Here is an 11,908-nt window from a genome sequence, read left to right as displayed (position 1 = left end):
TTATATAAATATATTTATAAAAAAGAAAATGAATTTGTTTTGAATGGACTAATATATATCATTCAGATTAAGAATCCAACAATAATTAATATGGAAGTAAATCAGCCTAACAGATATTTCTTTCTGAAATTGATGATGTTGATAATATATTGGGAATCTTGACCGACTTCACAAGTCTACGGAGAAAAAGAAGTGCAAGTGGATGGTGAAGCTACCGGGAAATCACTTCATTCCATGAAAAACGTTGAGGAAGAAATTTTTGTATTCCACAAGATCAAATCAATTGTTCAGAACACATGACTTTCCATGTCTATATATGACGAAAAACCAAAGTAGTTTACACAACAAGTTGGAGGAATTGACTAGTGACAGACAGTGATTGTGCAGCCTTAGACTTGATGCATCTATTGGATCCTCATAAATAAGAAAAAAGACAACCACTCACATTGGAACCTAATATGTCAAAAAATAAAAATAATGGATTTTCTTAATCACAAATAATGAATTTTCCAAGTTTAATCACAAATCCACAGATCAGTGGGTATATTTAGTATTGTAGTATAAATAGGACCTCTATGGTTGCCCGAATGCACATATGACATAACAAACAACAATATTCTACGTAGTACTTCATAGAATTATCCAAGATGATGATGAAAAAAATGGGGGCTTGGATGTTGCTAGCATTATTGACTTTGGTTGGCGACTGGTGTGGTCGTTGTTATGGGTGCTTGGAGGATGAGAGAATTGCTCTCTTAGAGGTCAAAGCTTTGACCAATCCAAACAGCATTTACATGGGAGATTGGGTGGAGTACAGTAGTAATTGTTGTGAGTGGTCTGGGATCGAGTGTGATAACACTACAAGGCGAGTGGTCTGGCTCTCTCTTAGGCGTGCAAGGGATCTGAGTTTGGGGGATTGGGTTCTCAACGCATCTTTGTTTCTGCCTTTTAAAGAACTGCAAAGTCTTTATTTGGGTTATAATGGACTAGTTGGTTGCTCTGAGAATCAAGGTCGGTTCAATGCTTCTGTTCTTGTAATCGTAAAGTAAATTCATATCATTGTGTGAATCTTATACTGAGATTACGCTGATGAAGTGGCTAGCTGGTGTTTAATGTCAATTATCTTGCTTTGATGTGTTTCTCTTCCAGGCTTCGAAGTCCTATCATCAAAACTGAGGAAACTGGAGGTACTTGACCTAATTCTGAACAAATTTAATGATAAAAGCATTTTATCATGCTTCAATGGGCTTTCATCTCTCAAGTCTTTGTATCTGTCAGCCAATGAGGAGATCACAGGATCAGTCGATGGTAACCGTTTAATTATTTAGCTTTGAAACATTTTCTTTTCTCCTTGTCATATGATTTAGCTTCTATGCATTTATTTCCTTCCAGTATGCTTAATTTTGAGAAACATCATGCAGGTCTCAAAGTCCTGTCATCAAGGTTGAAAAAGCTGGAGAACCTTTACCTGCGTGGGAATCAATGCAACGATAGCATCTTTTCATCTCTAAGTGGGTTTTCATCTCTCAAGTCTTTGGATCTGTCATACAATGAGGTGATCACAGGATCAGGTACCTTCGATGGTAACCGTTTAATTATTTAGCTTTGAAACATTTTTTTTTCTCCTTCTCATATGATTTAGCTTCTATGCGTTTATTTCCTTTCAGTATGCTTAATTTTGAGAAACATCATGCAGGTCTCAAAGTCCTGTCATCAAGGTTGAAAAAGCTGGAGAACCTTGACCTATTTGGGAATCAATGCAACGATAGCATCTTTTCATCTCTAAGTGGGTTTTCATCTCTCAAGTCTTTGGATCTGTCAGGCAATCTGCTGACAGGATCATCTACTGGTATCAATAGTAAGTTGCATTCTCTTAAGAAAATTGAGGACTTTATATCTACTTAGTAATTAATGATAGCATTAATTTCATCATGTTTGACTGAGCTTTCATCTCTAAAGATTTATATATAAATTGTTTTTCTAATAAGACCGGAAGAGATCAAAATTAGGATGATTAAAGGTATATATTGTTACAGCTGTTATTATGGTCACTGTTAGTGCAGATTAATTAGGGTAGCTGGCAGATGCATGGACACGTGTTAGAAGTTGTTAAGATACGGTTAGAGTTAGTTAACAATATAACACGTGTAATGCATGTGGGGAAGTTAGTAATGGATTACGCACGCAAGAAATGACAGAAGATTATATTACAATACACAAAATGGATACTTCCACTCTATCCTTCTGACAATCTTCTTTCAGGTTTTCAAGTGCTAGCTTCAGGGTTGAGGAATTTGGAGGAACTTTATCTAAGTTCCAATAAATTGAACGACAGCGTTTTATCATCTCTCGGTGGTTTTTCAACTCTCAAATCTCTATATCTGTCAAACAATAGCTTCACAGGATCAACTGGTCTCAATGGTAAAGTTGTAAATCATTCCTACCTCAGATGGCATTCCCTAGTGAGGTTTAATAATTACACGTGTATTAACCCCTAAGTAATTGTTTGGATGAAGCCTTAAAAAGGGTTTATATAATTAATTCTTTAACGAGTGAAATAATTTGAAACTTACATCTACACGCTATTAACTTTTGTTCAATTTCTTAATTTTTTTTTAAAATAAATGAAGGTGAATATTTAATTAATAAAATTTTAATATCATATGAAAACTTATTTTAATTTGAAAAATTAAGCTATGTCTTGTGACATTATAAATTATTTAATTACTGTGACCTCAATGGCACCCTGCCCGCTCAAGGTAAATTAACAACTCTCCATCCGCTCAATATATATTGTATAGGTTGGTGTCAATTGAAGGCTTACTCGAAACTTTACGCTACATTTAGCAAAGGATAAAATCTAGGGTTTCTCAATCTCTAAAATTTCTCGTTCCTAGAAAACTTTTAATTAAAAAAATTATGGATATCAATAATCTAAATAACCAATCTCTAATATATATATAAAACAAACAAAGCTGTTTAAATATAATCTAAAACCAAAAATCAACTAAAACTTTAAAACCGTACTTAGCAATTACATAATTGATATATTCCCTTTCCCTTAACAATGAACATATATATGGATATATTCTACAGGCTGGTGTGAACTGAAGAATCTTGAAGAGGTAGATCTCTCCGGAAACAATCTAAAGGGCGTACTCCCTCCTTGTTTGGGAAATCTATCATCTCTACGATCCTTGGATTTATCTTACAACCAATTGGAGGGAAATATTGCCTCTAGTCACCTTTCCCATCTTACGCAGCTCAGATCCCTCTCACTTACCAATAACTACTTTCAAGTTCCAATATCATTTGGTTCATTTATGAACCTCTCCAACCTCAAGTTCATTGTATGCGATAGCAATGAGCTAATAGCTGCACCCAGTTTTCAGCCTTTAGTTCCAAAGTTCCAGCTTCTTTTCTTTAGTGCTTCAAACTGTACTCCAAAACCACTCGAGGCTGGATTTCCAAACTTCCTGCGTAGCCAACATGATTTGGTGTTTGTTGATCTATCCCACAACAAATTCGTTGGACAACCTTTCCCATCTTGGCTGTTTGAGAATAATACAAAGTTAGATCGACTATATTTGAGAGACACCTCATTTATAGGTCCCTTGCAGCTGCCACAACATCCAACACCCAACCTTCAGACAGTAGATATTTCTGGCAACAGCATACATGGTCAAATTGCAAGGAACATATGTTCTATTTTTCCACGTTTGAAGAACTTCATGATGGCTAACAACAACCTTACAGGTTGTATTCCTCCTTGTTTTGGGAATATGAGCTCTCTCAAATACTTGGATCTTTCCAACAATCACATGTCTTGTGAACTGCTTGAGCATAATTTGCCAACAGTAGGCTCCTCGTTGTGGTTTTTGAAGCTGTCCAATAACAATTTCACAGGGCGATTACCACTCTCTGTGTTCAACATGACTGGCCTAGAGTACCTCTTTCTCGATGGAAACAAATTTGCAGGACAAGTATCGGGTACCTTTTCTCTTGCATCATCATTTTCGTGGTTTGATATCAGTAACAATCTTTTGTCGGGCATGCTTCCAAGGGGAATTGGGAACTCGTCACTAAACCGCTTTGATCTGGCAATTGATTTGTCCAGAAATCAGTTTGAAGGTACCATTCCAATAGAATATTTCAATTCTTCAGCGCTTGAATTTTTAGATCTTTCTGAAAACAATCTGTGTGGGACATTACCGTTGGGCTTCAATGCAACACATTTACGCTATGTCCACCTATACGGAAATAGATTGAGCGGTCCACTGCCATACGATTTTTATAATCTCTCTTCGTTGGTGACATTAGATCTCGGCGATAACAACTTAACTGGGCCCATTCCAAATTGGATTGATAGCCTTTCGGAATTGAGCATTTTTGTTCTCAAATCTAATCAATTCAATGGGAAACTTCCTCATCAGTTATGCTTGTTAAGGAAATTAAGCATATTGGATCTTTCAGAAAATAAATTTTCTGGTTTGTTACCCTCATGTTTGAGCAATTTAAATTTTACAGCGTCAGACGAAAAAACTTCGGTTGAACCTGGTATGACGTCACGAGATTATGGAAGCCAGGAAGAAATATTTGTATCCATAGGTTTTAATTATCGTTATGAAAAAACTTTGTGGCCAGAGATCGATGTAAAAATAGCTGTGGAGCTTACAGCAAAGAGAGAGCTTACAGCAAAGAAAAATTTCTACACTTACGAAGGCGATATCCTTCGTTACATGTCTGTTATGGATCTTTCTTGTAACAGATTCATTGGACAAATCCCGACAGAATGGGGAAACTTAAGTGGGATATTTGCTCTAAATCTGTCACAAAATAATCTCACTGGATTGATCCCTTCATCCTTTTCCAATCTGAAGCAAATAGAGAGCTTGGATCTTTCTCACAACAACTTGAATGGGAGAATTCCTGCACAACTCGTTGAACTGACCTTTCTATCTGTTTTCAACGTGTCGAGCAATAATTTGTCAGGAAGAACACCGGAGATGAAAAATCAATTTGGTACCTTCGATGAAAGCAGTTATAAAGGGAATCCTCTTCTTTGTGGACCTCCATTGCAAAACAGTTGCGACAAAACAGAATCACCATCAGCGAGAGTGCCTAACGATTTCAATGGAGATGGTGGCTTCATAGACATGTACAGTTTCTATGCCAGCTTTGGTGTGTGTTACATAATTGCGGTGTTGACAATTGCAGCAGTACTGTGCATAAATCCGCATTGGCGACGCAGGTGGTTTTACTTCATTGAAGAATGCATCGACACTTGCTACTGCTTTTTGGCTATAAACTTTCGCAAGTTGTCCAGATTCAGAGGGTGATTGGGTCTTATCATGATCGAGTGGGCTGCTTTCTGAATTTGTTGCAATCCTCTGTGGGGAAGCAGTCGCATTCCAAATCACTGGTTGCTCACAACATGTATAGCAATTTGCCTGTGAGAAGTGTTCTGTCGAAGTGTCTGGTTCTTGTTGCTTAGCCTTTCTGTTGTGACATGACTTGTGTTTGTCATTGTGCTTGTATCCATATTTGTTTGTTTCGTTGTTATGTCTTAATTATGTTGCGTTTTGGTCTTAGATTTGGAGAATGAGCAACCAACCAATATTTCCTGGCTTCTTGTGATTACTATATCCCTAATAATATGGAATCTATTCACAAGAAATAGTTTACAGGATTTATTTTCTCAATTAAAAAAATAATTAATAGAACAAAAAGATCATACCAGCAAGGTGAAGTGTGGTTCTACAATAATTTTGTTTGCTTAAAGAACACAAGTCTAAACTTAAAACAGGGCAACGGCATAATCTGTCTTCCTTGCAATAATGTGCTTGATTGCTCGTATTTAGACCTCCTCTCCTGTCCTGTTTGCCTCATCCATGTAAAAAGCAAATAAACAAACATAAAGTTCCATACTTTTAATTGAATTGAATTGCCAGTAAGTTCTTTGTCCATTTGAACAGAGGATTTAACTTTCATGTATAACCTTTTTCAGAATATAGTTAGCTTAATTTGTCATAATGAAAATGATTTTAACTTGAAGCTTCGGTAGCTAAACTCTAAGCAGTTCCGGCTTGCTTAATTACTCTCTCCAGAGGTATCTTCTTCTAGTAGAACTCCAGCCTTCTGACCTCCAAGATGGACTCAATTAGGAAGAATTTGTGTTAGCCCTGCACATATTTTGTATGTTAGCTATCTTACAGTATGTTAGCTTTGTATAGTTGCAGTGGATATTATAGTATCTTACAGTATGTTAGCTTTGATGAGTTGCAGTTGACAGGATTTACTGGTATCAATAATAAGTTACATTCTCTTTATCAAGAAAATTGAGAACTTTATATCTATTTAACAATCAATATAATGAGAGCACTTCCTCAAGTTTCCTGCAAGAATTGGGCAAGATGCATGGAAAGGGTACTTTGTATAGTGACAGTCAGAGTGCAATCTTCCTTGCCAAGAATCCAGCATTTCACTCCAGAACAAAGCACATACAGATCAAATATCACTTCATCAGGCAATTGCTCGACGATGAACAACTGTTACTTGAAAAGATCTGTGGAAGCAAGAATCCAGCTGACATGTTAACCAAAGGAGTTACTCTTGATAAACTGAAGCTGTGTAAAGCTTCAGTTGGTCTTAAAGATTAAAAGACTGACCTAGCGCCAATTGTGTCCAAGTGCGAGATTGTTGTGTGTGGACACAATGTGGTTGGTGGCAGTCATGGCAAGAGTCAAATGGTGGGTGCCTAACCAAAGAAAATGTTGCTCACCATTGTTGAACAAAGGGAAAGGATTGTCTCCCATATCAGCTATAAATAGAGGGTGCAATTAATAGCTGAGACAACATACAAAATAGAGAGAAACACAGAGAGAACTTAGAGTGAGAGTTGAGTTGAGTTGAGAAGTTTTTCTCCTCCTCTTTGTTTTGTTGTTTGTATTGCTTTTGAGCTTGATTAATACAAACCAGAAGCTCCGTGGAGTAGGGAAGTTGCCGAACCACGTAAATTGATGTGTGTTTGAATGGCCTAACATGGTCCTTTTACCAACCTCATATGCATTGAATCCCTCTCACTATCAAATAACCTCTTTGAAGTTCCCATTTCAATGAAGCCTTTTATGAACCACTCAAGTCTCAAGTTCTTCTTCGGTGAGAACAACAGACTAGTAACAGCACCCATTTCCTTTCATGATTTGATTCCAAAGTTCCAACTAGTCTTTTTCCGCTTTTATACATATAGTACAACATTAGAAGCAGTGAATGTAGAAATTCCCACCTTCCTCTATCACCAATATGACTTAAGAGTCCTTGATCTCTCCTACAACATCACTGGAATGTTTCCATCGTGGTTGCTTAAGAACAATACACGATTGGAGCAACTACTTTTGAGCGAGAACTCCTTTGTTGGTACTTTACAGTTGCAAGATCACCCAAATCCAAATATGAAAGTCATAGATATATTCAACAGCCACATGAATGGTCAAATTCCAAACAATATTTGTTTGATATTTCCAAATCTATGGAGCTATGGAGCTTAATGATGGCCGAGAATGGATTCACAGGTTGTATTCCTTCTGGTTTAGGAAATATCAGCTCTTTGGGATTTTTAGATTTATCCAACAATCAATTGTCCACAGTAAAATTAGAACAACTAACAACAATAACGTTTCTCAAGTTGTCAAACAACAATTTGGGTGGGCAAATACCGACCTCGGTGTTCAATTCTTCTGGTCTGTATTTTCTCTAAGTGATAACAACTTACCACATTTTCCCCACCCTCTATTTTCCACCACCCTCTTGGAAAATATGGTATGAATTGGGTTTGAGTAACAATCAGTTTTCAGGCATGCTTCCAAGGTGGTTTTTCAATTTGAAGCATATCTTCACAATTGATTTGTCCAAAAACCATTTTAATGGTCCAATTCTAGTAGACTTTTGTAAGCTTGACCAACTTGAATATTTGGACCTTTCTGAAAACAACTTGTCTGGTTCTGCACCATCTTGCTCCAATCCACTACAAATAACCCATGTGCATCTATCCAATAATAGATTGAGTGGTCCATTACTAAATGGATTTTGTAACAGCTCTTCCCTTATTACGATGGATCTTCGAGATAACAACTTCACCGGCTCCATTCCAAATTGGATTGGCAATCTTCCATCACTGAGTGTTATTCTTCTGAGGGCTAATCACTTTAATGGTGAATTCCCTGTGCTCATTTATGCTTGTTAGAGCAATTAAGGATTTTGGATGTTTCACAAAATCAGCTCTCTGGTCCACTACCCTCCTGTTTGGGCAATCTTACTTTCAAGGTAAGTTCCCAGAAAGCGTTGGTGGATAGTACCCATTTCTTTAGAAACCCTTTTTGGCACAACTTTACAAAAGAAGTGATAGAATTTACAACTAAAAATATGTATTATGGTTACAAGGGGAAAATTCTCAGCTTCATGTCTGGTATTGATCTCTCCAGTAGTAACAACTTCTTAGGAGCAATCCCACAAGAATTGGGAAACTTAAGTAAGTTACTGTCATTAAATTTATCACACAACAATCTCACTGGATCTATCCCTGCAACATTCTCAAACCTAAAGCAGATTGACAGTTTGGATCTCTCTTACAACAAGTTGAATGGTGTCATCCCTCAGTAACTTACTGAAATGAGCACACTGGAAGTTTTTGGTGTGGCGCACAATAACTTGTCAGGTAAGACACCCGAGAGGAAAAATCAGTTTGGGACCTTCGATGAAAGCTGTTATTAAGGAAATCCTTTCTTGTTTGGACCTCCATTGCGAAACAATTGTAGCAAGGAAGCAGTGTCGTCACAGCTAGTGCCTAATGATAAACAAGAAGATGATGGTTTTATAGACATTGAGTTTTTCTACATCAGTTTCGGTGCAAGTTACACAGTTATGGTGATGACGATTGCAGCAGTTCTCTGCATCAATTCATATTCGCGACGCAGGTGGTTTTACTTCATCGAAGACTGCATAGATACTTGCTACTGTTTTGTGGGGGCTAGTTTCCAAAATACACTTTTAAGTACTAATCAGCTAGTTTCCACAGGTTCTCCAACTTTAAAAGGTGAATTTGTTACTGGGAAGATGGTAGTTCCTAGTTTGTGATGATTGTTTGTCTAGTTATTGGATGCTTTGCAGTGTACTATCTCTAAGCTCAGCCTTTATATTTGATTAGTTATTTAGGCTAAATATATAAGCTGGACTGCTCATTCCTGAACCATTATGAAGGGAACTGATTTGGATTGGTCATTGACTTGAGTGTGATTACTCTTTCAACTCCCAAGACTTGTCTAAAAATAAATTGCAAAAACCACTACTAAATTCAAACAAAATATTCAGTGACAACACTTGTATCTGCCTTTGTTCCAAGGGCGACCCCACCTTAGCTCTTCAATCAAAGCTTTGAAATCAGAGCAAGAAGATCCACCTTCTTCAACACATGGCGTTTTTACTATTGTAGTTTTTTCCCAAGTTTAATCACAAATCCCCAGAGCGGGTATATTTAGTATTGTAGTTTGGCACCTGTTTGATTTTACATTTCAAAAATCATAAATGTATTTGAAAAATTTAGAAAATTTTTATTTTTTTTGTTTTTAATTAATATTTTTAAATTATTTTTTCACGATCCAGATCCCGGCCATGGATAGCAAAGCAAGGGTGACACCCCACCATTCATCAAGACAATAGAGAGGTACCGCTGTGAAGATTTCTGGAGAATTCAACATATCACAACAATCACCCGTATCTACGAGAGCCAGGGGAGACGGGTCTCTGAAACTCTTCTGTAATTAGAGGGGTTAGCTACGGCGAGGATACAGTTTCCGGAAAATTATAATCTCTGTCAAGTTCCTCAGGTCTGTACAGACGTTTCATCATGTAATGCTGAGCCTCAGAAAACAGAAAACTGCTGCTCTTCCCTCCTCTTCTCTGCTCCTTTGTCTCTGTTTTGCTGTTGTTGAATCTTCCAACCTGCCATCTTGCCCAAGTTTGTCACCAGTAAATTCTTGACACATCAATTTGTAGACATCAATACGAGTATATTTGGGATTTGTCAAATGTTTATTTTATATTTTGTCAAATTTTCACAACTTGAGTTCGTTTTGCAAGTTCACATCAACTTTTTTTATGCTGGTTTTGTTTTTTGTTTTATTCGTTTTGTAGTAATTTATTTATATTTTTTAATTTAAAAAAAATGACGAGAAAAAATAAAAAGAACTACAGATTCAAAAAGAAAAAAAATAGAGCTAGAGTTCTGATCTTGATCCAAGTGTGATAAGATTTTTCAAAAGATATGTAGATCTGAAAGAGAGACGCAATATTGCCTCTTAGACCAGGTTATAGTATATCTGTACAATTTTACAATTAAACAAGAAAAAAAGGGTCCAAACCTATGAAGTAGAAGATCATTGTTTATTGGATTAGTACTTTGAAATCCTAAACTCGTTTTGTTATTAGAACAAAAGGGTAAACCCACCCTTCGACTTTGCAACGTAGAAGCAGAGTATCCAACTTTGAGCCATAAAGACATTCTGAGGCGAAAAAAAGTTAGAAGCCAATGGTATAAAAAACTTTAATGATGGAAAAAGAAGCCTCTACCACTCACAAGCAACCAACCACAGCAAAGAAGCCTCTACCCTGCCATCACAGGATCTTGTTTGGAAAATTAAGAAGTAGAGAAGATACTTGCAAGTAAAAAAATATCCTCAGTGAAATGCGTGTACTGTGGTGGAAGAGGCTGAGGGGGTACGACGTGACGAACATCTTTTAATCAATGTGTCTCTCTTTTAAGAAGTATTATTGACGGTGAGCACCCCCACATAACTCACTTCATGCATCTATTGGATCCTCATAAACAAGAAAAAAGACAACCACTCACATTGACTTGGTGCATCTAGTGGAACCTAATATGTCAAAAAATAAATAAAAAAATGAAATTTCTCAATCACAAATCCACATATGGCTTTTTTCGTACTGTAGTTGTTTTCCAAGTTTAATCACAAATCCACAGAGTTGGTGTATTTAGCATTGTAGTTTAATCACAAATCCACATAGTAAAAACTGTTCATTTGCTCATACAGTAGCATAGTTTCTTGAATCTCTGTTTCTAATCGGAACAGGGGAGCAACGAGCAGATTGGAGTGTCACACTTTGTCTTTCTTTTGCTCACGACGCTGCCTGCCGAAACGCTGAAGATTCGCCAGCAGCTTGTAGGAGTCAAACCAATGCCCATTCAAAGATTGTATGAGATCTGTTTGCATTAGGTTGGATTTCATGTTGACAAAACCGAACCTCCATTCCTTCCAGTGGATTTGCGCAGTTTCTGCTTTTTGTTGTAAATTGCCGTTGTAAGAGTGTATTTGAGTTTCAACATTATTCCCAGCTTCTGCAAATCAGGTGTTATTCTCTTCTTCCACATTGTCAGTTGATACTATAGAAATTTGCTATTCTTTTCTTCCACCTTACCAATAATTTGCTTCTCTTTTCAGTTGTTCTGATATCTTCAGAGCTATTTTCTTTAGTGGCTATTAGGCAGACCCAATACACCACATCAAAGAACCTACTGCAGCATTCATGAACAAGTGATAGAGAAATTAACTTCTTCAGAGGGATGAGATGCATACTGGGAGTTGCAAAATTTCACAAAGTTTTGCCATCTCAGGCTTCAAAAAAAGATGGAGACTCTTCTCAGAATCATCATGCAAGTTCCTCCCTCCATTATACCCAACCATGTCGGCTTTCAGTACTTGTGAAAATTTACTAGTCAAATGTGAGAAGTTGGCAACGTGATTCGCATCAGTTGTGTTAAGAAGGCCAATTGAACTTGGCATGACTTGAGACATCTTATGCACTGGAGCTCCAGAAGTTCCTGCAGAAAAAGAGA

The 11,908-nt window shown here is 37.0% G+C and overlaps 2 protein-coding genes, 1 long non-coding RNA gene and 1 pseudogene across 3 annotated transcripts in view; all 4 read left to right on the top strand.

Moving 5' to 3' along the window:
- Nucleotides 1-468: 468 nt before the first annotated feature.
- On the top strand, nucleotides 469-1,328 carry LOC105115823 (leucine-rich repeat receptor-like protein CLAVATA2). Its single transcript, XM_011012853.1, has 2 exons — nucleotides 469-1,011; nucleotides 1,150-1,328. The coding sequence occupies exons 1-2, from the start codon at nucleotides 648-650 to the stop codon at nucleotides 1,326-1,328; spliced, it is 543 nt and encodes a 180-aa protein (XP_011011155.1). The 5' UTR covers nucleotides 469-647.
- A 61-nt stretch (nucleotides 1,329-1,389) lies between these two features.
- On the top strand, nucleotides 1,390-5,668 carry LOC105115822 (probable leucine-rich repeat receptor-like protein kinase At1g35710). The gene is made up of 5 exons (XM_011012851.1): nucleotides 1,390-1,571; nucleotides 1,697-1,858; nucleotides 2,263-2,497; nucleotides 2,725-2,759; nucleotides 3,097-5,668. The coding sequence occupies exons 1-5, from the start codon at nucleotides 1,394-1,396 to the stop codon at nucleotides 5,337-5,339; spliced, it is 2,853 nt and encodes a 950-aa protein (XP_011011153.1). The 5' UTR covers nucleotides 1,390-1,393; the 3' UTR covers nucleotides 5,340-5,668.
- A 1,860-nt stretch (nucleotides 5,669-7,528) lies between these two features.
- Nucleotides 7,529-11,908, top strand: part of LOC105115821 (receptor-like protein kinase) — a 57,653-nt pseudogene continuing 53,273 nt past the window's right edge.
- The window catches only part of LOC105115815 (uncharacterized), a 12,769-nt gene continuing 9,071 nt past the window's right edge, over nucleotides 8,211-11,908 (top strand). The window contains exons 1-2 of the long non-coding RNA XR_840395.1: nucleotides 8,211-8,339; nucleotides 11,160-11,165. This is a non-coding gene — a long non-coding RNA (uncharacterized LOC105115815). The remainder of the gene's footprint in view (nucleotides 8,340-11,159; nucleotides 11,166-11,908) is intronic.

The sequence above is a fragment of the Populus euphratica genome, unplaced genomic scaffold (genome assembly GCF_000495115.2).
Source record: "Populus euphratica unplaced genomic scaffold, PopEup_1.0 scaffold774.1, whole genome shotgun sequence".
In the NCBI taxonomy this organism is placed as follows: Eukaryota; Viridiplantae; Streptophyta; class Magnoliopsida; order Malpighiales; family Salicaceae; genus Populus; species Populus euphratica.
This window is presented reverse-complemented; position numbering and strand designations above follow the sequence as displayed.

Bases quoted from the DNA above. Each gene is read 5' to 3' on its own strand.
- LOC105115822 (XM_011012851.1), top strand. From the start codon at position 1,394: ATGCTTAATTTTGAGAAACATCATGCAGGTCTCAAAGTCCTGTCATCA. The intron at 1,859-2,262 runs GTAAGTTGCATT...ATCTTCTTTCAG, and splicing joins ATCATCTACTGGTATCAATA to GTTTTCAAGTGCTAGCTTCA. The intron at 2,498-2,724 runs AGTAATTGTTTG...TAAATTATTTAA, and splicing joins TACACGTGTATTAACCCCTA to TTACTGTGACCTCAATGGCA.
- LOC105115823 (XM_011012853.1), top strand. From the start codon at position 648: ATGATGATGAAAAAAATGGGGGCTTGGATGTTGCTAGCATTATTGACT. The intron at 1,012-1,149 runs GTCGGTTCAATG...TTTCTCTTCCAG, and splicing joins TGGTTGCTCTGAGAATCAAG to GCTTCGAAGTCCTATCATCA.